The 25,388-nt window shown below is 54.5% G+C and overlaps 1 protein-coding gene across 3 annotated transcripts; it reads left to right on the top strand.

The window, feature by feature from the left end:
* Nucleotides 1-1,480: 1,480 nt before the first annotated feature.
* On the top strand, nt 1,481-23,728 carry SLC5A6 (solute carrier family 5 member 6). Of its 3 annotated transcripts, none has more exons than XM_035110776.3 (16): nt 1,481-1,682; nt 8,002-8,549; nt 9,513-9,578; nt 10,850-10,901; nt 11,127-11,194; nt 11,652-11,806; nt 12,585-12,725; nt 13,419-13,548; nt 15,265-15,353; nt 15,761-15,873; nt 16,028-16,095; nt 16,249-16,335; nt 17,484-17,656; nt 20,326-20,429; nt 21,419-21,540; nt 22,806-23,728. In XM_035110776.3, the coding sequence occupies exons 2-16, from the start codon at nt 8,208-8,210 to the stop codon at nt 22,977-22,979; spliced, it is 1,884 nt and encodes a 627-aa protein (XP_034966667.3). In that variant the 5' UTR covers nt 1,481-1,682; nt 8,002-8,207; the 3' UTR covers nt 22,980-23,728. The 3 variants fall into 3 exon arrangements, with proteins under 3 accessions (XP_034966667.3, XP_034966668.3, XP_034966669.3); XM_035110777.3 differs by having other exon boundaries at nt 1,528-1,690; XM_035110778.3 differs by having other exon boundaries at nt 1,617-1,821.
* Nucleotides 23,729-25,388: the final 1,660 nt, after the last annotated feature.

Raw genomic sequence — 25,388 nt, 5'->3', positions numbered from 1 at the left:
ATAATTGGACTAACTAGGAGACTGTACAGAACTGTGCTACCTGAAGGTGGATGTTTAACCACCTTGGTGCATGCACACCCAAGTTTGCCATAGGTATGAGCTTTCGTGGGCACGCACAGGTGCTACTGGAAGGATTTTTTATTTTTATTATAACCCTTCACTTTCCCAAACTCTCGCCTTTGTCATTCCTCCTCGTGGACTGAAGAAGGGTGAATGTGTGGCAGGATCCCGGGGGGGGGGGGAGAGTAACAGCAAATCCTCCGTGCAGCGAAGAGTTAAACTGCGGAACTCGCTGCCGCGGGAAGCAGTGATAACCACCAACCTGGGTGGCTTTAAAAGAGGACGGGACAAATTCATGGAGGAGGCGAGGACTATCGATGGCTAACAACCCCTGAGGGCTTTGCTCTGGCCCCACAGTCAAAAGCAGGAGGGGAGAGCGCTGCTCTTGCGCTCAGATCCTGCTCATGGGATTCCCTTGGGGGGGCCAATGTGGGCATAGGGTCCTGGGCTAGACGGTTCCCCTAGATCCAGCCGCTGCAGGGCTTAGAATCATCGAATCATAGAGTTGGAAGAGACCACAAGGGCCATCCAGTCCAACCCCCTGCCAAGCAGGAAACAGCATCAAAGCATTCCTGGCAGATGCCTGTCAAGCCTCTGCTTAAAGACCTCCAAAGAAGGAGACTCCACCACACTCCTTGGTAGCAAATTCCACTGTCGAACAGCTCTTGCTGTCAGGAAGTTCTTCCTAATGTTTAGGTGGAATCTTCTTTCTTGTAGTTTGAATCCATTGCTCCGTGTCCGCTTCTCTGGAGCGGCAGAAAACAACCTTTCTCCCTCCTCTATATGACATCCTTTTATATATTTGAACATGGCTATCATATCACCCTTTAACCTTCTCTTCTCCAGGCTAAACATACCCAGCTCCCTAAGCCGTTCCTTATAAGGCATCGTTTCCAGGCCTTTGACCATTTTGGTTGCCCTCCTCTGGACACGTTCCAGCTTGTCAGTTTCCTTCTTGAACTGTGGTGCCCAGAACTGGACACAGTACTCCAGGTGAGGTCTGACCAGAGCAGAATACAGTGGTACTATTACTTCCCTTGATCTAGATGTTATACTCCTATTGAGAGAGTCCTGAATGGAGCCTCCAGGGCCAGAGCCAGTCTACCTTAGAATGGCAGAGCACAAGGTGGGGGAAGGCGCTCTCTTCCTGGGTACCACCGTGAGCGCAGGATCCTCCTGGGCTGGACGGGTCCCCTTCGGCGCGATGCAGCAGCAGCAGCTGCAGGGCTGAGGAGTCCTGGCTGCATGGAGCCTCCATGGACAGAGCCAGTCTACCTTAGAGCGGCGGCGGCGGCGGCGGCAGCTGCACGAGGTTTGGGGCCAGGACGGCGGGCCACTCGCGCGCCCTTCCGCCGCTCTCCGGGGCCGCGAGGGGCTCCCTCTTCCCCGGCGTCATCCTCCAGCGCCGGGCGGAGGCGGCGCCTGTCCTTGGCAATGTCAGCTCCGCCGCGCGGCGCCGTGCAGCGCGCACTCCGGCCGCGGCGGCGAGGAGGAGGAGGAGGAGGGACCCGGCGGCTCCTCGCACGTGGGCGGCCCGAGCAAAGGTCGCTGTCGGCGGGCTGGCCGGGCGGAGAGCTCGCCAGGCGACCCAGGAAGCGCGATCCCCGGCGGACGCCCGGCTAGTAAGTAGGTGCGCGCTGGCCCCGCACGTGGGGACCGGACCGGCGGCGGGACACACGCGTGTTCTCTCTCCCCGCTGCCCCTCTCGGCACTCACACCCCGGGCGGATCCTCTTCGCCTGGAGCAGGCGGGGTCCAACAGGTACAGCAGCCGGGGAGGCTGGGGGGGGGGGATCCGCCAGGGACGCCGCTCCTTCGCCAAACCGACGAGATCCTCCCTCCCATTGAACAGATCTCCTGTCTAAAGGGAAGCGGGGCCCCAACACAACAGCCCTGCGGGGTAGGCTCGCCTGGGAGTTTCACAGCGGGCTCTCGGGCTGCCGGCCCTGCAAGAAGGGAGCCCCCCCCCAAACGGCCACCCGTTGGTATCTAGGCGCAATCTGGGGGGGGGGGGTCAGGGAACTGTAGAACTGGAAGGGACCCCAAGGGGCATCGGGGGGGGGGGCAGGAATCCCACCCTTGCTTAGAACCATTCTGGCTTGGCTTCATTCCCCTTCAGATGGGGGGGGGGGGAGGCAGGGCCGGATTTACCTATAAGCTAAACAAGCTCTAGCTTAGGGCCCCACTCTCTTGTGCCCCCCCCCAATCGCTAATAATATACTTCTTAGTTGTATTTCAATTCAACAATTACTTTGATAAAATACGTATTTTGTGATGTGTAAATGGCTTTGGAGACCTCTTAGGTCCGTCAATTACCATATATAGCATATAGTTACAGGTAGGTAGCCGTGTTGGTCTGAGTGGAAGCAAAATAAAAAAAATTCCTTCAGTAGCACCTTAAAGACCAACTAAGTTTTTATTCTGGTATGAGCTTTCGTGTGCATGCGCACTTCGTCAGATACGTCAGTGTGCATGCACACGAATGCTCATACCAAAATAAAAACTTAGTTGGTCTTTAAGGTGCTACTGAAGGAATTTATTCATATAGCATATATTCAACACAAAAAATACAGCTACAAATTGTTGTTGACAAAGGATAGCTAGACATATCAAGGCCCCCCCCCCGGTTACTTTCAGGAGCTGAGGGCCTCATCAAACCTAAATCCAGCCCGGGGTGGAGGTGGAAAGAGTCGGGGTGGGGTGGGGGTGGGAGTGCATCTCTAGCCGCTGGATGCGTGACCCGATCCTCGAGCTGTAGAATTGGGCAGGGACCCCCAGGGGTCATCTAGTCCAGCCCCCCTGCAAGGCAGGAATCACAGGAATCAATGGCCCCCTGCGAGTGAGGCTGTAGTTGGTTTCCACTGAGCAGGGGGGTGGGCTGGATATCCTCTGGGTGCCCTTGCCGCTTTAACATTCTTTATTTGCGACAGCCGAGCTCTGGGTGACTCATTGGAGCCGGGAGAGCCTTCTGGAAGAAGCCAGCCTGTTCCTAGCGGACCCCCCAGTGGGCAGGAGGAGGGGGGGCTGGCTTGGCTGCCAGTGCAGAACCCCCTTGGGTGAGGGGCATGTAGCAGCTCATCCCCCAGGGAGAATCTCTTTCTGGTTGGAGCTCTGCAAGTTGCCAAGGGGATCGGGGCCACCGTCCTGGGCTATGGAAAATCCCCACTCTGCCGCATTGCTCCCGGTGAGGTCATGAGTCTCCCTCTCCCCCCACCCCACCCCCCAATTTGGATGGTGGTGGCTCTGAGGCTCCAACGCAGTTCCTCGGATGCTGTCCTTGGGTGAAGGTCAGGAAAAATGGAGAGGGGGCCCACAGATGGCAGGGGGCAGCCTGGGGAGCCCACTTTTCCTCCCCCCAGACCCCCCACCCCTCTGGCTTATCTCTGGCGTGCCAGTCATGTCTCTGGGGAGAAGCAGTTCTTCAGCTCTGGGAAATCAGCTGAATGGGGGGTGGACCAATTTTCCCTGGTGGGTGGACGTCTGGGAGTGAGGGCAGGGAATACCGTTTGGGCATGTGAAAGACAGGGGAGTCCTGAGGCAAGGGGGCAGCTGGCCACACAGACCACCCCTCCTTATTCCTGCCCCCCCTGTCAGCTGTGGAGACCCTTGAACTCCGAGGGCCTTGAGCAGCTTGGCACAGCTGTAGAGAGGAGGGGGTGCCTGGGTTGCGCTTGCAGCCCCCCCCCCCGTTGGAGCATTTGTGTGGGGACAGGATGCTGGTCAGGGGGGGGGACTTTGGCCTGATCCAGCTGCAGCCAGACGCTTCTTTGCTTCTTATGCTGCAAGGCCTCAAATGCCGATCCGCTTGCAAACGAAATAGGAAGCAGGCTTGGCGGCAGCAGCCCCCCCCCCATCCCGCTAGTTTCCTTCTGCACTTTAGAGAAAGTTCCCTCCTGGATCCTTGCAACCCACCTCGCTTCTCCTGGGCCCCTATCCTGACCCTCAGACCGGCAGTTCGGCTTTTCTCCCGCTAGGATCGGACAAGCCCTAGCAAGCCACGGTGGGCCGTAATCCCAGGAACTATGCATTCGGCATTCCTGGTTCTGTGGATCAGGGCCCTCCCTGCTGTGTTGTGCAGCAGCTTCTCCCCCACCCTCCATAAGTCATTTTCCTCCATGCCAACCTCTCCTTTGAACTTGCAGCCTGGAGGCCCACTGACTCCTCAAAGTTTGCCAGTTGTAGAGGTTAATCTCCCTCCCTCCTGTTCAGATGCTTAATCTCTCCTCTCGCTTGGCTGCTGTTTCCCAAGCGATGTGGCTGATGATTAAGGAGCGCTTCTCAAGACCTGAGCTTGCTTGATGGAAGCCAAGCACTTTGCAAGAGAACTCGGCCCCTGCTGCTTGCCTTGTTAAACTGAGCTGCTAGATCTTGCAATGCCCCCGGTGCCTCGGTTTGCCCAGAATTTGTTTCTTTGCTAGCCGACTCAGCCGAATGCCTCCATTCTCACTCTTTCTCTTCACGTGAATCTTTTTAATTGTAAAACCACAGGCTTGGCGTTGCCGTGTGGTGCAGCTCTTTGCCTTCTTAAAATTCTTTACAAATATTGGTCATGCCTAGATGAGAACGATGCCTTATGAAGAACGGTTTAGGGAGCTGGGTATGTTTAGCCTGGAGAAGAGAAGGTTAAGGGGTGATATGATAGCCATGTTCAAATATATAAAAGGATGTCATATGGAGGAGGAAGGAAGGTTGTTTTCTGCTGCTCCAGAGAAGCGGACACGGAGCAATGGATTCAAACTTCAAGAAAGAAGATTCCACCTCAACATTAGGAAGAACTTCCTGACAGTAAGAGCTGTTCGGCAGTGGAATTTGCTACCAAGGAGTGTGGTGGAGTCTCCTTCTTTGGAGGTCTTTTAAGCAGAGGCTTGACAGGCATATGTCAAGAATGCTTTGATGGTGTTTCCTGCTTGGCAGGGGGTTGGACTGGATGGCCCTTGTGGTCTCTTCCAACTCTATGATTCTATGATTCAAATTGGGAGAATAACAAAGGCTTCAACGTGAGTCTGGTTGAAATGCGAGTCTTTCTTCTTCTTTTTTGCTCTGTCCCGGGGAAGGCTTCCAAGCCACACAGAGGAGCCTGGCTTCTCTTCTCGGGGGGTTCGGGGTTCCAAAGAGGGCAGCCTGGCAGTGCCCCCCTCCTCTCCATGCTGACCCTCATTCCAACCAGGCTGCCCTTGCAGGTCCAGTTTGGGGAGCCTGAGCTCAGATTCCCAGCAGTGCATCCTACATGTGGGACCCCCACAAATGATCCTTTCCCCCTCCCCACAAGGGGCCTGCGCTGCTCTCCCCACCCCATTGGACTGAGGTCTGTGGGGCTCCCTCTCCCCATTTCTGCTCAGGCTACCAGGAGCTATTTGAGGCTGCAATTTCACAACTGGCTCCATCCTTCTTAGTCCCAACATTCTGGGATCTCAGCCGGGCAAGACTGCCTTCCTCCTCTTGGCTTTTTTTGGGGGGGGGGCTTCACTTTCTGGACTCTTCGTATGAGGTTTGCAAACAGAGGCTGGGGGTCATCAGTCAGGGGTTCTTGACCTGCAGTTTCTGCATTGCAAGAGGTTGGACTGGATGAGCTCTGAGGGTCCCTGCCTTCCGACTCCGCAGTGTTATGATTCTACGAACTCTTCCCAGGCCCCCTCAACAGGGACACCCCCTTTCTCTTTAAATGGCCTTCTTCCCTCCCCCCCCCACAACCTGGGCATCGATCAGGCATCCCCAAACTTTGGCCCTCCAGATGTTTTGGACTACAGTTCCCATCTTCCCCGACCACTGGTCCTGTTAGCTAGGGATGATGGGAGTTGTAGGCCAAAACATCTGGAGGGCCGCAGTTTGAGGATGCCTGGCATAGATGGTTCCCTTCCACAGTCTCTGCTGGGAGGCCTAGCGCGGCCCTCTCTGCAAGTTGAGAGCAAGCAGGGCTGGATCAGGCCCGTTTTCTGTCCCATGCCTTTTCAGAGTTCTGGATGGCCCTTGTGGTCTCTTCCAACTCTATGATTCTAAGATCTCTTGGCTGCTCAACTCTCTCTCCATGTGGAGGAGAGGACAATCTGCGCAGCTGACACCAACCCTCAGGAAGTGTTTTGCCTTGAAATGTGAGCAGAACAAAAGAGAAGCCTGCTGGATCAGGCCAAGGGTCCATCTAGGCCAGCATCCTGTTCTCACAGTCACCAACCAGGTGCCCATTTGGGGAACCCCACAAGCAGGATTCCAACACAGGAGAAAGAACTTCCTGACAGTAAGAGCTGTTCGGCAGTGGAATTTGCTGCCAAGGAGTGTGGTGGAGTCTCCTTCTTTGGAGGTCTTTAAGCAGAGGCTTGACAGGCATATGTCAAGAATGCTTTGATGGTGTTTCCTGCTTGGCAGGGGGTTGGACTGGATGGCCCTTGGGGTCTCTTCCAACTCTATGATTCTATGAGCCCTCTTCCCCTCCTGCGGTTCCCAGCAACTGGGATTCAGAAGCATCGCTGCCTCTGACTATGGAGACAGAGCAGACCCATCTTGGCTAATAATAATAATAATAATAATAATAATAATAATAATAATAATTTCTTTATACCCCACCCACCTGGCTGGGTTTCCCAAGCCACTCTGAGTGGCTGCCAACACAATATAAAAACATGATAAAAGATCAAACATTACAAACATCCCTAAACAGGGCTGCCTTCAGATGTCTTCTAAAAGTCAGGTAGTTGTTTATTTCCTTGACATCTGATGGGAGGGCATTCCACAGGGTGGGTGCCACCACCGAGAAGGCCCTCTGCCCGGTTCCCTGTAACCTCACTTCTCGCAATAGGGAACCGCCAGAAGGCCCTCAGAGCTGAATCTCAGTGTCTGGGCAGAACGATGGGGGTGGAGACGCTCCTTCAGGGATACTGGGCTATCAACAGCCCTCGCCTCCTCCCTGAATTTGTCCAACCCTCTTTGAAAGCCATTGAAGTTGGTGGGCACCTGTGGGAGGGAGTTCCACTGCCTAACTATGGGCTGTGAGAATGAAGCCTTTCCTTTATCCGTCTACAAGTTCTGGTGTTACGAGAGAGGAATCATAGAATCCTAGAGTTGGAAGAGACCACAAGGGCCATCCAGTCCAACCCCCTGCCAAGCAGGAAACACCATCAAAGCATTCTTGACATATGCCTGTCAAGCCTCTGCTTAAAGACCTCCAGAGAAGGAGACTCCACCACACTCCTTGGCAGCAAATTCCACTGCCGAACAGCTCTTACTGTCAGGAAGTTCTTCCTAATGTTTAGGTGGAATCTTCTTTCTTGAAGTTTGAATCCATTGCTCCGTGTCCGCTTCTCTGGAGCAGCAGAAAACAACCTTTCTCCCTCCTCTGTATGACATCCTTTCATATATTTGAACATGGCTATCATATCACCCCTTAACCTTCTCTTCTCCAGGCTAAACATACCCAGCTCCCTAAGCCGTTCTTCATAAGGCATCGTTTCCAGGCCTTTGAAGAGCTTTTCTCCACCCCCTCCCTCCAGGCTAGGCACCATGTTCTAAATGTCCAACGCATCTGCTCCTACTTGCCTCTTCTCTCAACTCGTAACCCCAAACGCCGCTTCTCCGGGGCTGGGCAGTTGGCGCGAGCCAATGCTTCTCCTGGCGGCACCCCCCACTGCGCCCTCGGCACTCGGAGGCTGCTCTTGGGCGGCAGAGGCTGTGTGCTTTGGCCCCGGCTGCTGCCCCTGGGGCGCTTCTCCGAGTCCTCCCTGCCCCCTTGCTGGGAAGATTGGCAGCCAGCGCTTCCCTCCCTTGGGGTCCTGCCAGAATACTTTGCTCCCTCCCTCTCTGCCTCGCAGTCCTTGAGACGGAGAGATTAGCAGCGGCGGCCGAGCGAAGGTCTGCTGCCTCCCAGAGCTGGGGTGTCTGGAGGGGGTGCCGGCTGGGTCACGCGGTGCTGGGTCCTTGGGCTCATTCCTCCTTCCCTCCCTCTCTCTTTCAGATCGCCCCGTCTGGGTCATGGCAGCTGCAGCGGATCCCTGGCAGCGAGGCCACCGCTCGGCGTGCTGGTGATGAGCTGGCGCCCGCTTTTGGCAAGTGGTTGGAGCTGAGTTTCAGCGCAGGGGTCCCTCCCGTGATGGCCGAGGGACAGTAAAAGCCCCTCGCCCTCCCAGAAGCTCCTGAGAGCCGGCGCCTTCTGGGACAGCCATGGCTGCGGCGTTGACGTTTGGAGTGGCCGACTACACCATTTTCATCCTGCTCCTGGTCGTCTCGGCTGGCATCGGCTTCTACTACGCCTTCAGTGGCGGGAAGCAGAGCACCACGCAGGAGTTTCAGCTGGCCAACCGCAGCATGGGCTTCTTCCCCGTGGCTCTCTCCCTCCTGGCCACCTTCCAGTCGGCCGTGGCCATCCTGGGCGTCCCCGCCGAGATCTACCGGAACGGCACAGAGTATTGGTTCCTGGGGTGCTCCTATTTCCTGGGGCTCCTCATCCCGGCTCACGTCTTCATCCCCGTCTTCTACCGCCTGCGCCTGACCAGCACGTACGAGGTGAGTGGGTATCTTCAGGGTCTCCTGGGAAATGGCCTGGCCTGGAGATGGGATCAGAATTGGACCCACGGCCCTCTTCCCTCGGTGTCTGTCTCCCGCTGCAGCCGGTCCACCGAGGCACAAAGTGTAGTGCTCTTTTGGTGTGGTGGCATCGACACTGTGGAACTCCCTGCCTCTTGAAAATCAGGCTTCCTTGCACTCTTTTTGGCACCCGCTAAAAACATTCTTGTACAGTATATATATAAATTTATTTATTTGGTTTTTCAACTTAAAATTTTACAAAGATGTATCAAACATAGATGATAAAAAGAAGATTCCAAGGAATCTCCTGGACTTCCCTCCTCCCCTTTGTGGGTCCTATTATTTATTATTTCCTTCTGCGTCTTTTATGATAGTCCAAATCTTTTACATCTCCATTGTATTCAGAATCCCCCCTTAAACTACAAGTGATATTCCAATCCTACTAACAAAATATTCTCACTTAGACAAGCCTGTTCAGACGTCTGGAAAGTTGGTCTGTTTTTATTTTGTTGCCATTTAAACTTTTTGAAAGTCTTTCATTGTTGGTGTTATTAATTCTTCTTGCTAGCACTTTTATCGCATTATCTTCTTGGCAAAACCGCCTTGAGATGTTTTCTTGGTGGGCGCTGCCAAGTCGAGTCCTGCGAGGAGGCCGCTTGGCTTAGAGCCCCACTGAGAAGCCGGCAATTGGGGGTCTCTGGCCATCCCTGGGGTCCTCCTCTCAAGTGGTACCTGCAGCTGGGGATGTGGCAGGTGAGGGGGGGGTCAGGAATGCTGCCCCAGGAGAGCAGGGGGGGCTGTCCAGGGGTCCTTGGGCACCCTCTTACTTGGCTCCTGCCCTCCCACCAACAGGGCAAAGGCTGCGCCTGGAAGCCAAGCCATATTGTCTCTCTGCCATACTGACACCCCCCCCCCCCAATTCTCTTTGTCGCCCCCACCCAGTACCTGGAGCTGCGTTTCAACAAGGTTGTGAGGGTCTGTGGAACAGCCACCTTCATCTTCCAGATGGTGAGTAGAGAAAACCCCCCTGGTCTCTGGGGAAAGGAGTCCTCTCCTTTTGAAGCTCCCAAACCTCCTGCTTAAAGCCCTCCCTCCCTATCCTCCCTCCCTGTCCTTCCTTCCTTCTTTCCTTCCTTTTTTCCTTCCCTCCATCTTTTCCCTCCCTCCCTCCCTTCTGTCTTTTCCTTCCTTCCTTCCTTCCTTCCTTCCTTCCTTCCTTCCTTCCTTCCTTCCTTCCTTCCTTCCTTCCTTCCTTCCTTCCTTCTTTCCTCCCTCCCTCCCTCCCTCCCTCCTTTCCTGTCCTTCCTTCCTTCTTTCCTTCCTTCCATTTTTCCTTCCCTCCATCTTTTCCCTCCCTCCCTCCCTCCTGTCTTTTCCTTCCTTCCTTCCTTCCTTCCTTCCTTCCTTCCTTCCTTCCTTCCTTCCTTCCTTCCTCCCTCCCTCCCTCCCTCCCTCCCTCCCTCCCTCCCTCCCTCCCTCCCTCCCTCCTTTCCTGTCCTTCCTTCCTTCCTTCCTTCCTTCCTTCCTTCCTTCCTTCCTTCCTTCCTTCCTTTTTTCCTTCCCTCCATCTTTTCCCTCCCTCCCTCCCTCCCTCCCTCCCTCCCTCCCTCCCTCCCTCCCTCCCTCCCTCCCTCCCTCCCTCCCTCCCTCCCTTCTGTCTTTTCCTCCCTCCCTCCTTTCCTGTCCTTCCTTCCTTCCATTTTTCCTTCCCTCCATCTTTTCCCTCCCTCCCTCCCTCCTTTCCTGTCCTTCCTTCCTTCCTTCCTTCCATTTTCCCTTCCCTCCATCTTTTCCCTCCCTCCCTCCCTCCCTCCCTCCCTCCCTCCTTTCCTGTCCTTCCTTCTTTCCTTCCTTCCATTTTTCCTTCCCTCCATCTTTCCCCTCCCTCCCTCCCTTCTGTCTTTTCCTCCCTCCCTCCCTCCCTCCTTCCCTGTCCTTCCTTCCTTCCTTCTTCCCTCCCTCCCTCCCTCCTGACTTCCGCTTCCTTCTTTTCCCACCCCCCCCACGGTCTCCCCCGTCCTTCCCTCTTGTTCTTCCTGCCTCAGCCATGGAGCTCAGTGGGTGGCACACGCAGAGCAAGTCCTTCTCTCTCAGCCTCGCCTCCCTCACAGGACTGTTGTTGGGCAGGTGGGGAAGGGAGGGAGACCCAGAGACCCTGCAAGGGGTCATGATTCTCCTCTGGCGTCGGCTGCCCCCCATCCTCCAACCTCAGGGCATCTCACAACACAAAAAGGCCCCGTGGGGTCCAGTTCACAATGGGGCTGCCTTTCTCCCCACAGGTGGTGTACATGGGGGTCGTCCTCTACACCCCAGCGCTGGCTCTCAATGCAGGTGAGGAAGAGGCCCTGATCCCAGGGGGGCAAGGCTTTTTTGCGCTGCAGGCAGCTGGAGCATTTGGGGTGGTCTGGGGGCAGGGAAAGTGGGTGGTCTGGACCCAGCCCCCCCCCACTTGGCTGGCGCAGGGTGGTGGGTGGGACCCAGGCATCCGGGGAAGGGTCTCGAGGGGCAGGCAATCTGCCACTGGGCCCCTCCCTGAGGTCTCTTTCTTGCTTGCAGTGACCAGCTTTGACCTCTGGGCCTCTGTGCTGACCATTGGGCTGGTCTGCACCCTCTACACCTCCCTGGTGAGTAGGGACCCCGCAAGGGGCAAGGGGGCAGCTTGAGCCCACTAGAGATTCTCTCCCCCCCCCCGCACGCACGCACACTTCTGGGCTGCAGGAGGTTGTGGGCTCCACAGGGCCCCCCAAGAGGGCAAATTCTTAACCACTATTATTAGCAGTTTGCACTCCCTACTAAGGAAGAGAATGACGCGAGAAAATCCACAACAGCGACAATTAATTCCGTGCTTATTCAAAATCCCATTTAAACAACAGAATGGATGGACTTGATCCGGGGAACCCTGATAGTCAGGGACCCTTCAGTGCTCCCCTTTGCCTCTTAGAGCCCCCCCACAAAATCCCATTGCCCACCCACACACCCCAGGGACCAGGACCACCCACTGTGGAAACCGTGGGCCGGGCCCAGCAGTGCGATCACCCCAAATGTTGCCCCCCCTTAACCGCCCCCTCCTTCCCTTTGCAGGGCGGCCTGAAAGCCGTGATCTGGACGGACGTTTTCCAGACCTTTGTCATGTTTGCTGGCCAGGTGGCCGTGATCGTGGTGGGCACCGTCAAAGTGGGCGGCATGGGGCGCGTCTGGCAGCTGGCGGATGAGAAAGGCATGGTGTCGGGCATCGAGTAAGTCGGGTGGGGCGGATGGGGGGGGCTGGTCCTTCCGTGTGCTGCCCTGCCATTGCCTTTGGGTGCCCCGCAGGATGGGCCCAGCAGAACCCGGGCCCCGGAGCCCATGGCCTTAGGGCCACAGGTGCAGATCCTTCCCTTTGCACTACACCTCTGCACAAGGAAAGCGCATGGGGAAAGGATCCGGGGGGACCCCAAGCCGAACACGAGCCAAGAGGGAGATGCAGCAGCAAAAAAGGCCAGTGCTATTCCAGGCTGCATCTACAGAAGTCGAGTGTCCGGATCAGGAGAAATCAAAGTCCCGCTCTATTCTGGAATACTGTGTCCAGTTCTGGGCAACCTAATTTAGGAAGGATGATGACAAGCTGGAAGGTGGGCAGAGGAGGGGCGACCAAGATGGTCAAGGGTCTGGAAACCAAGCCGTATGAGGAGCGGTTGAAGGAGCTGGGGATGTTTAGCCCGGAAAATAGGAGGCTGAGAGGAGAGAGGAGAGCCATCTTCAAATATCTCAAGGGCTGTCACATGGAAGAGGGGGCAGGACTCGAACCCATGGCTTCAAGTTACAAGAAGGGAGATTCTGACTAACATCAGGAATAACTCGCTGGGGGAATGGGCTCCCTTGAAAAGAGGAGGTTTTAAACAGAGGTTGGATGGCCCACAGTTAGGGGTTCTTGAGCTGCAATTCCTGCATTGTGTGTGTGTATGGGGGTTGGTCTAGATGACCCTTGGGGTTCCCTTCCAACTCTACCATTCTCTGCTTCCCTTTCCTCCCCAGCCTGAACCCCGACCCTTTCGAGCGGCACACCTTCTGGACGCTGGCCTTTGGGGGCGTCTTCATGATGCTGTCTCTCTACGGGGTCAACCAGTCTCAGGTCCAGCGATACCTCAGCTCTCGCACGGAGCGGCAGGCTGTGCTGTGAGTGGGGGCGTCGTGGGGGGGCCGGCGGGGTGTTTGGGAGACGTGGGGCTGAGTGCCCCAAGGTGCTCCAGTCGCCACAAACCTTGACCCCGTCTGGAAGCAGGAACAGGGGGAGCTGGGAGGAGGCTTTGGGGTCAGCCTAAGGATGTCCTGCGAGAGAGAGCTATGGGGGGGCTACTAGGTGGCTGACCTCTTTCCCTCTGGAGCATCTGCCTGGCCGCTGTGAGAAGAGGACGCTGGGCCAGATGTGCCTCCTTTGGCCTGATCCAAACTACAAGAAAGAAGATTCCACCTAAACATTAGAAAGAACTTCCTGACAGTAAGAGCTGTTCGGCAGTGGGATTTGCTACCAAGGAGTGTGGTGGAGTCTCCTTCTTTGGAGGTCTTTAAGCAGAGGCTTGACAGGCATATGTCAAGAATGCTTTGATGGTGTTTCCTGCTTGGCAGGGGGTTGGACTGGATGGCCCTTGTGGTCTCTTCCAACTCTAGGATTCTATGATTCTATGATTCTATGATTCTATGATCCAGCAGCCTCCTCGGGGCCCTGATGGAACCTCCAGCTCCAGAGGCAGTCTACCTGGATTCCAAGTTCTTAGGGGCCTTTTGGCCCCTGTGAGAACAGGAGGCTGGACTGGATGGGCCTGATCCGGCGGCCAGACTCTCCCGACCTCTGTCTCCTCCTCCCTCCAGGTCTTGCTACGCCGTCTTCCCCTGCCAGCAGCTGGCCCTCTGCCTCAGTTGCCTCACTGGCCTGGTGATGTTTGCTTACTACCAGGAGCATGAGCAGAGTCCGGAGCAGAGCGGCGCCTCCCCGGATCAGGTGGGCCAGGCGCTTGCTTCTGCCGGGAGAAAGACCCCCCCCCTCCTCAAAATCCCAGAGAGGCATTGCTGCTGCCAGTCAGTGTAGGCCAGGGGTCCCCAAACTAAGGCCCGGGGGCCAGATGTGGCCCAATCGCCTTCTAAATCCGGCCCCCGGAAGGTCCAGGAATCAGCATGTTTTTACATGAGTAGAATGTGTCCTTTTATTTAAAATGCGTCTCTGGGTTATTTTGTGGGCATAGGAATTCGTTCATATTTTTTTCCAAAATATAGTCCGGCCCCCCGCAAGGTCTGAGGGACAGTGGACCGGCCCCCTGCTGAAAAAGTTTGCTGACCCCTGGTGTAGGCAATACTGTTGCACAAAAAATGGGAGTGGGCTTTTGCAGACCAGCTCCCCATCAAGGGACCCGGAACCCCCTAAGAAGAATGGGCGGAGACTCTGTCCCAGGAGCCGCCCCAGATGATCTTTGCGGGCCGGCTCCTGTTTGGGGGGGGGCAACTGCGCTCCCTGACTTGCCCCCTGATTTGCATCTCCTCCCCCACTTTTTATTTTATTTTTTTATTGAGATTTTCCAACAAAATTTACCATAATCAATACTAAAAACAAAACAAAACGAACGCAAATGGCATTTTCCATTTCTATTCCCGCCCGCCCCCCACAGCTCCCCCCAACTTCTCTTTCTGGTTTATCACTTACTCATTTCTTCTGCATGTCATTTTCTATACCTTGATATATTGAAATTGAAATCGTACTTTACTGACATATTCTTAACGTTTTACCCTCATATTCATATTTTCTATTTATTAATCAAATCCTGCAAGTGAGTTCAATTCAGTACATTGGGAACCTTTTATGATGTATATACAGAAACAATCTTTCTTAAAGTCATAGGTGGGTTGCCGTGCTGGTCTGAGTCGAAGCAAAATAAAAAAAATTCCTTCAGTTGCACCTTAAAGACCAACTAAGTTTTTATTTTGGTATGAGCTTTCGTGTGCATGCACAAACAGGCCAAACCCTACGCCAAAGGCTAAATGGACATAAATCTGACATCAGGAACCACAAGACAGAGAAACCAGTAGGAGGACACTTCAATCTCCCAGGACATTCTATACAAGATCTCAAAGCAGCTGTTTTATTACAGAAAATTTCCAGAAACAGACTGGAAAGAGAAGTTTCTGAATTGGAACTCATTACCAAGCTTAAAACCATGGAGCCACCTGGGATGAACAAAGACATAGGATTCTTATCTCATTATGCATGATCTAGCTTTCTTTAGCGCCTCAGCCCTTGCTTTCCCCCCCACAGGACCAATTGCAGTCATCAGCAGTCGTTAACAGCCATCAACAGGTTTACCACTCCCATCAGCCCATCACCCATTCCCATCACCCCCACCCTCTGAATATACATAAGGGTCTGGTGGATTCTGTTTCAGTGTATCTGATGAAGTGTGCATGCACATGAAAGCTCATACCAAAATAAAAACTTAGTTGGCCTTTAAGGTGCTACTGAAGGAATTTTTTAATTTTTCTTAAAGTCCTTATCTTGAAGTCTCTCAATCCGCTTCGCCGCCATTTCCACGTATTCCGTCAACTTTTTTCTTTGCCATTGTTCTTTCGTTGGTATTTCGTCGCTTTCCCATCTTGCAGCTAATAAAATCCTGGCTGCTGTTGTCGCTTCCCTAAAGAGATTCTTCTGGTCTTTTGGTCAATCTTGCAGATGGTCCTCTTCTTCGTGATGGATATCCTGCAGGGAGTGCCTGGCCTCCCCGGCCTCTTTGTGGCTTGCCTCTTCAGCGGCTCCCTCAGGTGAGCTCAGCAGGCAGGCAGGCTTCCTTCATTGGGGATCATGAGGACTAGAACCCTTTGTTACTCCCATGGAAGGACCAGAGCACAGGGCTTGGCACGCAGGCTCTGCCAGGTTCGGTCCCTGCCAGCAGCATGTCCAGGGAGGGCTGGGGGGGGGGGGGGAAGACCCAGGAGGGCTGCTGCCGCCGGCCAGTGTCGACAGTACAAAGCCTTTGTTCCTGCTTAGATCTTCCTTCGGAAACAGGAGGACTAGAGCCTCGTGCTTATTTCCCCTCTCCTGGGAGGGCTGGGAGAAAGAGCCAGCCCTGAGCTAGAGGGGCTTTTTCTGCCCAAGGGCCTTTTTCTGCCCCCTTCCCTTCGGCTGACTCCCCCCCCCACCGCTGTGCCCCCGTCTCGTCTCTCGGCAGCACCATCTCCTCCGCCTTCAACTCCTTGGCCACCGTGACCATGGAGGACCTGATCCGCCCTTACGTGGGCCGCATCCCCGAAGGACGGGCCACACTCTACTCCAAGTTGCTAGGTGAGCTGCCCCGGGGGGGAGCCGGAGGAGGGGGTTGGGGGGCAGGTAGTGTCCCAGTGCCCCCACCTCCAAGGCTCCAGCCCCACAGCCCAGGGGGGGGCCTCCCTCTCCTCTCCCTCTCTGGGGACCTGACTGGACTCCCTTCTCTCCCCAGCTCTGGGCTACGGACTCCTCTGCCTGGGCATGGCTTACGTCTCCTCCATGATGGGTTCGGTGCTGCAGGTAAGGGGTCGGTGGAGCAGGCAGCCTGGGAGGGAGGAGATAGGTTTGGAGGCGGTGCACATTTATTTTTTTAAATAATAATTGGGGGTTGGTCTGGATGACCTTTGGGGGACCCTCCCAACTCTATGGTTCTATGATTCTCTCCCCCCTTAGGCTGCCCTCAGCATCTTTGGCATGGTGGGGGGCCCTCTGCTGGGAGTCTTCTCCCTGGGCATGTTCTTTCCTTGTGCCAATTCCGTGGTGAGTAATGCTGTTTATTTGGGGGGGGCGGTGTTAGGAGCTGTTGTGCCCTCACCCCTCTTTCTCTGGGGGCAGGAGCCTTCCCTTCCTCTTCCCATGCTTCAAAGGGGGCAGCCAGCAATAGCTGGTGGGTTTTTTGTGTGGGGGTGAGGATCCCTTGAAGACGCAATGGGATATTGGCTCCTCCCAAGGCAAGATGGAGAGCGGCGACGGCCGGGAATAGACATACGGTAACATTTTGCAAGGACGGGAAGAAGCGCCCCGTGCAGAATAGTCGTCTCGCACAGGAGGAATAAGGATATAGTTTGAATGCTTCACCTATCTATATATATAAAAATGTAAAAATCTTGAAATTGTTGGCCGCTATGTTCTCCGTAACCGCTTGACCGATCGTCCTGAAATTTTGACACAACGATCCAGGCCACTCCCCGGGGGTCGCTGGGGACAAGAAAACCTCAAATCACACACCTGGGCAGGTGTAGACCTGGATTTCCACCAAGTCAAACAGCACCCTCAAGTGGAATTCCTCCCACAGTACACCCCCTCCCTCAGACAGAAGTGCATGCTGGGAAATAAAACCCAGAACATAACAGTTCCTTCTCCAAGGGTGGGGGCCAAGGTATGGAGATACAGGGGGGAGGGGCCAACACTCCCCAGGGACAACAGAGGAAAGGGTATCCTACCGAAACACAGGGATGAGCCAGGGTGGATTCAGGAGGGGCAGGATACGTCATGGATCGGGACGGGGGGGGGGGCACAGGAAAGAACCACAGCAATGCGTGGCTGGGTCAGCTAGTAGATTTATAAATCATTGAATGTGTCTAGACGAATGGATGTCCTTAATATTGCAGTTGTTGTATCAGGAATTGTTCTTTTGAATGGAATGGAATTGAGATGAACAAGATTTTGGGACTTGGAAACAGAGGAACATCATCAAACCATCAATTTTAGCACGCAGACACAGAGGGGGCCACCTAAATGATATAATTTGGCATCTGAATGATTGGGATTAGTAATTGTGTTATAATTTGGCACCCTTATAATGAGGCTACCCTTGGATTATTGTAATTGAAAACTAATAAAAATTATTGTCACAAAACACCCCCTCTCTTCCTCCACCTCCTCCTCCTCTCGCTGCTCTTCCTCAGGGGGCCATCTCTGGCTTGGCTGCCGGGCTGGCCATGGCGTTTTGGGTGGGCATCGGGAGCTGGGTGACCAAACAGGCGTCTGTGCCCCCCACGACTGGCATCCCCCAACTGGACGCAAACCTCACAACGGCCGTCATGACAACGCTGCAGACCATAACGACGACCCCAGAGAGGTAATGGGGAACGGGGGGACCCCAGGAGGCAGTGGGGGGGCTGTGTGTGTGTTTAGGGAGAGCTTACTATTCTTTATAGCATTCGTATCCCACCGTTTTTCTCCAAGGGGCATCCATGCTTCTCCCCGCTCCTCATTTCATCCCCACAACGACCCTGCAAGGTAGGGCAGGTAGAGAGCCGGCAGGGCAGGAGCCTTGTGGCTGAGGGGGGGGTCTAACCCCCACCCCGGGATGAAGCGTCTAGGGTTGGGCTCCTCTTCCCAGGTGGCCTTTCCCATGTTTGCTTAACCTGAATGTTGCTGGAAAGAGAGGTTTGGTTGCCCTGAGCGACTGGACCGTGGGTCACAAGGGATTCTGGGGTGCCTCTCTGGACTCTCTCCGCCCCACGGACCACTTGGGGGTCCTGTGCTGCGAACGGGATCTGAACACCCAAAGCCCAGGTCCCAGCATGGGTCGTCCGTCTCTGGCTTCGAGGCAATTTGTGGCTATTTTGCTGGGGTTGGGGTTGGGGGGATGCCTCCTCCACCTACACCATCCTCCTCCTTTTCCTCGCTTACCTCCAAGCTCTCATCCTGCCATTTCCTTCCTGAACTTAGAATTGGAAGGGACCCCCGAGGCACATCTAGCCCAACCCCCTGCAATGCACGGTTCAAGCATCCCTGGCAGGCAGCCCTCCAAGGAAGGAGAGAACCACCGCCTTCCGAGGGAGTCGGTTCCACTGCCAAACGCCTCTTGCGCTCTGCCTTCCCAGTCTTGAGTCATAGAATCCTAGAGTTGGAAGAGACCACAAGGGCCATCCAGTCCAACCCCCTGCCAAGCAGGAAACACCATCAAAGCATTCTTGACATATGCCTGTCAAGCCTCTGCTTAAAGACCTCCAAAGAAGGAGACTCTACCACACTTCTTGGCAGCAAATTCCACTGCCAAACAGCTCTTACTGTCAGAAAGTTCTTCCTAATGTTTAGGTGGAATCTTCTTGTAGTTTGAATCCATTGCTCCGTGTCCGCTTCTCTGGAGCAGCAGAAAACAACCTTTCTCCCTCCTCTATATGACATCCTTTTATATATTTGAACATGGCTATCATATCACCCCTTAACCTTCTCTTCTCCAGGCTAAACATACCCAGCTCCCTAAGCCGTTCCTCATAAGGCATCGTTTCCAGGCCTTTGACCATTTTGGTTGCCCTCTTCTGGACACGCTCCAGCTTGTCAGGCTCTCCTCTCTTGCCACGTGAAGCCATTGGTTCGGATCCTTCCCTCCGGAGCGGCAGAAGACAAGCTCTGCCTTCCATGTCCAGGCAGGCTCATCAATGGGCGAGGCAGCTTCTGGGGCAAGCCCCTCGCTCTCAACCTCCTCCGTTCCCAATATGGGGGTGCAGTACTTGCCAACCCTACAGGGTTGTTGTAAGGACAGCTCTGCTGGATCTGGCCCAGCGGTTGGCTTCGCCAGCGCCCCACTGGGAGACCCACAGGATCCCCTGCGGCTGGTGTCTGGAGCTGCTGGTGGTATAAAAGCATTTTCCCAGTCTCCACTGCCCCCTTGGGACTGGGGGGGGGGGCGGCTGCGTCCAGGGGCCAGCATCTCTTTCTTTCTTCCTTGGATAGATTTTATTAAAGTTTGAAAGGAGATTTATGAAGGTTAATTTCCAATATCCAAAGATTAAAGATACTAATATAAATAAAAACTCAAACCAGAAGAAGGGTGGAGGGAGAGAAGAAAAGAAAAAAGGAGAACTTTCTACGCTTTGTATATCAGCTATAGATAGAAAATGACAGTATTGAAAACACTCCCTCCAAGATAAACACCCAACAATTCTACTTTCTACAAACCAGTATTTTCTTCAGCCCTCAGACCCCAGATATTGTAAGGTCATGTTCTTTTTCACACAAAAAGTCTGTAAAGTCAATATTGACAGTCAACTATTTTCCTCTCATTCAACATGTCAACTTTCCCATCTAAATCCAATAATTTTAGCACCCATTCTTCCACTGTGGGTCTCAATGATGATCAACGTCTTGCTACTGTGATCATGTATTGAAATAATGTTCCATAGTCCTTTTCTAATAATATATCCATTCTTTCTAGCAGGGAAAGTTCTGGTTCCAATTGAAGGTTAATCCTTAAAATCATCCGCATTAATGTCTGCATTTGTAACCAATATTTCTTAGCTTTTTTACAAGTCTACCAAGCAGAATAAAGTTTCGCTTCATATTTTTCACACATGCCAGCATCTCTTTGGGGGGCTATGCATTATTATTATTATTATTACTATTAATAATATTATTTACCACACTTAAGAAGCACCTCGAAGCCGTTTCACATTGCAATAGAAAGCACACGTAAAGGCAATTGCATCTATAACACAGTTTCAGTTTAAATCTCAATAACTCTTGGGATAAGAAATCTCCCCTTGGAAGGCGTGCTGAAAGAGGAAGAGGTGGCGAAAAGACAGGAGAATCCTAGGATTGTAGGGTTGGGAGGGACCCCAAGGGTCATCCAGTCCAACTCCCTGCACTGCAGGAATCAAGACAGTGCCCGTCTGATGCGAACTCAATCTTTTGGTGGGGCAGCACCTGCCCTGTGGAACTCCCTGCCTCTTGATATCAAGCAGGTGCCTCAACTGTCCTCTTTCCGGCGCCTGCTACAAATGTTTCTGCCTTTTGCTGCAGGCTGACGGGGCTGCGCAAGTTCTACAACCTGTCGTACCTGTGGTACAGCGCACACAACTCGACCACCGTCATCGTCGTGGGACTGCTGGTCAGTTACCTCACAGGTAGGTTGGGAGTACGGGTGGCACTCGATTTCGCGGCCCCCCCCACGAAGCTGAATGTTGGAAGATTCAGGACGGAGGAAATTTGAAAGGGCCTCTTGCAGCTTCTCGTTAACCTACGGAACTCCCTCCCTCAGGAGGCAATGATGGATGCCAAGTTGGATGGTTTTAAAACGGGATCAGACACATTCATTGGGGGGGGGGGAGAGGGCTATTGATGGCTCCCAGCCAGGATGGCTCTGCCCTGCCTCCAAAGTCAGAGGCAGCGATGCTTGTGAATATCTTGTGAATATCAGTTGCTGGAAACCACAGTGATGCTCTTGGGCTCGGATCCTGCTTCCGGGTTGGCCACTGTGAGAACAGGAGGCTGGAGCAGATGGGCCACGGGCCCTTCAGAGGTTCTTACGACTAGAGGACCAGAGCTGGCCCAAGTCAGAAGATGCTAAGGCAGGCATCCCCTAACTGCAGCCCTCCAGATGTTTTGGCCTACAACTCCCATGATCCCTAGCTAACAGGACCAGTGGTCGGGGAAGATGGGAATTGTAGTCCAAAACATCTGGAGGACCAAAGTTTGGGGATGCCTGTGCTAAGGGGGCAGGTGCTGGGGTCTCTGTGTGTATTCTGCGCCCAGCGAGCCAGAGTGCGAGGCCTTGGGGGTCTCTGCCCCCCCTGCCATTGCAGACTAGTGGCCTTCAGCAGAAGGGGGGTGGAATCCTTATTTCATTCCTCTTAGAAGCCACCACCAGCATTTTATAGTGGGGGGTGGGGGTGGGGAGGTTGTTTCAAGCCTCACTAATAAATGTATAAAAGAAGCCTGGAGTCGGGGGCATGGAAAGGCGGGTCCCGGTGGGGCCCTTCCGACCAGCACCCTTTGTGAGCCTTCCTTGGCATTCTGACTGGCACCTGGGTTCATGCCTGGGAGGCCGAGCAGGGCTGCCTCTCCTGGCCCCATCAGGAGAGAGTGTGACGCTGCCTTCTTGCCCACCCCCCAGGCCCCATGCGGGGGGAGGACGTGGACCCCCGGACCATCTTCCCTGTGCTGCCCCGCCTGTTCTGCTGCTTGCCGGCGAGGTACCGAGAGAGGCTGCGCTTCGGGGTCTGCTACCCCCAAGAGGTGAGGTCTTCTGCGTGCGCCTTGAGTGTGTGTGTGTGTGGGGGGAGAGCTCTGGAAGGGGGGAGGCTGGGGAAGGCGACCTCCCATGTGCTTTGGAGCCCTGAGGAAGCGCACCGAGGGGGGTTGGAGCAAGAAAGAGGGATTGCGAGGAGCTCCAGAAAGACCCCTCCAAACTGAGAAAGGGGTAGTAAAGCAGGTGTGAGTTCTATATAAGCTAAGGTTATGGAAACCCTCAGGAAGTGGAATAGAAGGTTGTGTCCAATTTCGAATGCAATTGGTCAAGCGGTTTCAGAGAAAAGTGGACTTTAACAAACATTTTTTATTAGATTTCATGACAAAATCTCAGGGCAGTTCACAAGGTGAGGGATACCTAGCTTACTAGCAGCACATGTGAAAAGGATCTGGGGGTCTTAGTGGGCCACAAGCTGAACATGAGTCAGCCATGTGATGCAGCAGCAAAAATGGCTAATGCTATCCTAGGCTGCATCAGCAGAAGTCTAGTGTCCAGATCAGGCACCCCCAAACTTCGGCCCTCCAGATGTTTTGGAATACAATTCCCATCTTCCCTGACCACTGGTCCTGTTAGCTAGGGATCATGGGAGTTGTAGGCCAAAACATCTGGAGGGCCGCAGTTTGGGGATGCCTGGTCCAGATGAAGGGAAGGAATAGTCCCACTCGATTCTGCCTTGGTCAGGCCACACCTGGAATACTGTGTCCAGTTCTGGGCACCACAACTTAGGAAGGGTGATGACAAGCTGGAAGGTGTGCAGAGGAGGGCAACCAAGACGATCAAGGGTCTGGAAAGCAAGCCTGATGAGGAACAGTTGAAGGAGTTGGGTATGTTTCGCCTGGAAAAGAGGAGACTGAGAGGAGAGAGGAGAGCCATCTTCAAATATCTCAAGGGCTGTCACATGGAAGAGAGAGCAAACTTGTTTTCTCCTGCTCTGGGGGGGGGGGCAGGACTCGAACCCATGGCTTCAAGTGACAAGAAGGGAGATTCTGACTCAACATCAGGAAAAGCTTTCTGACAGTAAGAGCTGGGACTCCGTTTCCTTGGAGGTTTTGAAGCAGAGGTTAGATGGCCATCTGTCAGGGGTGCTTTTGCTGAGATTCCCGCGTTGCAGGGGGCTGGACTAGATGATCCTTGGGGGTCCCTTCAAACTTCAAAATTCTATTGCTCTAAGCATGCAGATTGTTCTGCTGGTGCAGGAAAACCGCATCCCTGAAGTTTGACTTGTGCCATCTCTCTCTCTCTCTCTGCCCAGGACGGAAACCGCCAAGAGCCGGTCCCCCTTTCTGTGGGAAAGAACACCAATGGGCTACTGAATGGGCCACCGGAGGTCCTGCCCCTTGGGGGGAACAGTGAAGGAGGGGAGCCCCCCGGGGAGGGGGTTGCCCAGCCAGGTGGAGGCCACATCCTGCGGGAGACAGCCCTCTGACCTGGGCGGTGTGAGCAGGCAGGGGGCGGTTGGCACTGTTCCGAGAGAGGACACCCCCCAGGGGGGGGGAAGGGGGTTCCAGACCCTCCTTGGGGCCCCTGTGGGCCGCTCTGCACTGGATCCTGGATGAGCCCCTGATGTTGCAGCACTGGGGGGGGCAAGCTGGACCCCACGCCCGGGTGATGGAGGCGCCCTTTCCGGGGTCCTTTCCGGGGTCCCTCCTGCCGCTCCTTCTCTTGCCATATTGTGAATGTGCCAATCTCTTAAGTGCGGGTGGGGGGGGCTCTTGCCCCCCTAACTCAAGCCCTATTGGGGCGAGGCAGGCGTGCCTGTGTCCTCCTGCCACCCGAACGCCCTCAGAGCCCCCCAGCCCACCCACCTGAGGCCTCACCAAAGAAGCCCCCCTTGACCTTCAATGGGGTGGGGGGCTACCCTCTCATTCCACTCCCCACCACCACCCCAGTTTGCTGCAGAGCTTCTTCAGCAAGAAGCAGCCCTTCGGGGGGTGGGGAGCAGGCTTAACCCTGTTCCAAAGTCCTGCCCACCAGTGGGGGGGGGAGCACAGACATTCCTCCATCTCAGCGGCAGCCCCTCCATCCACTCGTGGGCCTTGTCATCCCCCCCTCGTTTTCTCTTTTCTGTACCCCATGTTGCCCTTCTCTGAGAAGTACTGTTTTCCCTGTTCCTTGCCTTTCTGACAATGCTCAGCGAGGATTTTGGCTGCTGTTAATAAAAAAATGGTTCTTGTTGCTGCTGTCTGCTTCATGGGTGGAAGCTGGGCGTTGGGGGAGCCAGGTTCAAATCCTGCCTTGCTGGGCTGCTCTTGGAAGACGATCTGGGGCATTGCTCAAGGGGTGGCACTGTGTATGTGGGGCCCGTTGTGTCCGCTGGAACGTATTTATTACATTTTTAACTCACCTTTGCTCCCAAGGAGCTCAACGTAGAGCACACCGTTCTTCCCCCTCTCCTTCTAATCCCCACAGCAACCCTGTGAGGTAGGCCAGGCTGAGAAAAAGACAGAGACTGGCCCCCAAGGACCGACCGCCAGTGAGCTTCATGGCCAAGTGGTGATTTGAACCCTTTCCTCTCATTTTCCAGTCCAACACTAACCGCTACTCCATACTGCCTCGTGCAAACAACAGTCAGAGATGCAGGGGGAGGGGGGAGCCTGGAAATTGCAGGCTGGTTAGTCCCAGGAAAACAAGAGGCAGCAGTGGCCACCACTTTGGGAAGAAGATTAGATAAATAGATGGAGGAGGAGAAGGCGGCTCTGGGTGGAAACTCGCCAGGAAGGCTCTGCTCTGCCTCCACAGTGGGAAGAGCATTGCTCTTCTGCTCGAATCCTGCTTGCCCGCCTCCCACAGCCACCTGGTTGGCCTCTGCGAGAACAGGATTCCTGCATTGCAGAGGGTTGGACTAGATGACCCGCAGGGTCCCCTTTGGCCGGAACCAGCAGCCAGGCCCTTCTGTGGCAGGCGACAAGAGGCATGAAGGCAGCTGCTGCTGTGAGCAGTAGGAGAGACATCTTCAAATATCTCATGGGTTGTCACATGGAAGATGGAGCAAGCTTGTTTTCTTCTGCTGTAGCGGGTAGGACTCGAACCCATGGCTTCGAGTTACAAGAAGGGAGATTCTGATGGTACTTTCTGATGGTAAGAGCTGTTCAACAGTGGAACAGACTCCCTTGGGAGGTGGTGGACTCTCCTTCCTTGGAGGTTTTTAAGCGGATTGAATGGCCATCTGATCTAGTTTAGATTGCTGCAGTGCAGGGGGTTGGACTAGATGACCCTTGGGCCCTCTTCAGCTCTATGATTCTTTGAAACTATGGAACTTCCTCCCAGATGCCCATTTTGGGAAACCCACAAGCAAGATTTGAACACGAGAGCCCTCTCCTCTCCTGCTGCCTCTGACCGTGGAGACAGAGCAGAGCCCTCAGGAGTCCCCTCTTCCTCCCTGAATTTGCCCAATCCGCTTTTAAAGGCATCCAAGCTGGTGGCCATCGCTGCCTCCAGTGGCAGTGAGTTCCGTAGGTGAACTGCATGAAGAAGTCCTAGCAGCTCTGGAGGCCTCGCCTTGGTGCCCCACATGCTCCTCTGCCCCCTAAGCCACTCTTCCTGGCTCCTGCTCTGGGCCCTTAAGCCGTGGGGAGGGAGGGAGGGGGGTGGCCCAGCTGCTGGGCGTCTGAGCCAACTTTTCCTGGGAACGTAAACGCCAATTCGCCCCTAAAAATAGCTCTTGTCTGGGAGCGGCTGGAGTTTTGCAGGGCTGGGGTGACCCCTCTTTCCACGGACCTTTGAGGGTCCTGCCTGCACCTGGAGGAGGAGGAGGAGGAGGAGGAGGAGGAGGAGGAGGAGGAGGAAAGCTCGTTAGCTCGCTCGTTAGGGCAGGCTTTGGTCCGGGGCCAGGATG

This window comes from Zootoca vivipara, chromosome 3 (genome assembly GCF_965207765.1).
Source record: "Zootoca vivipara chromosome 3, rZooViv2.hap1.1, whole genome shotgun sequence".
NCBI lineage: Eukaryota > Metazoa > Chordata > Lepidosauria > Squamata > Lacertidae > Zootoca > Zootoca vivipara.
Note: the sequence above shows the minus strand (reverse complement) of the source record. Positions and strands in the feature narration are given on the sequence as shown.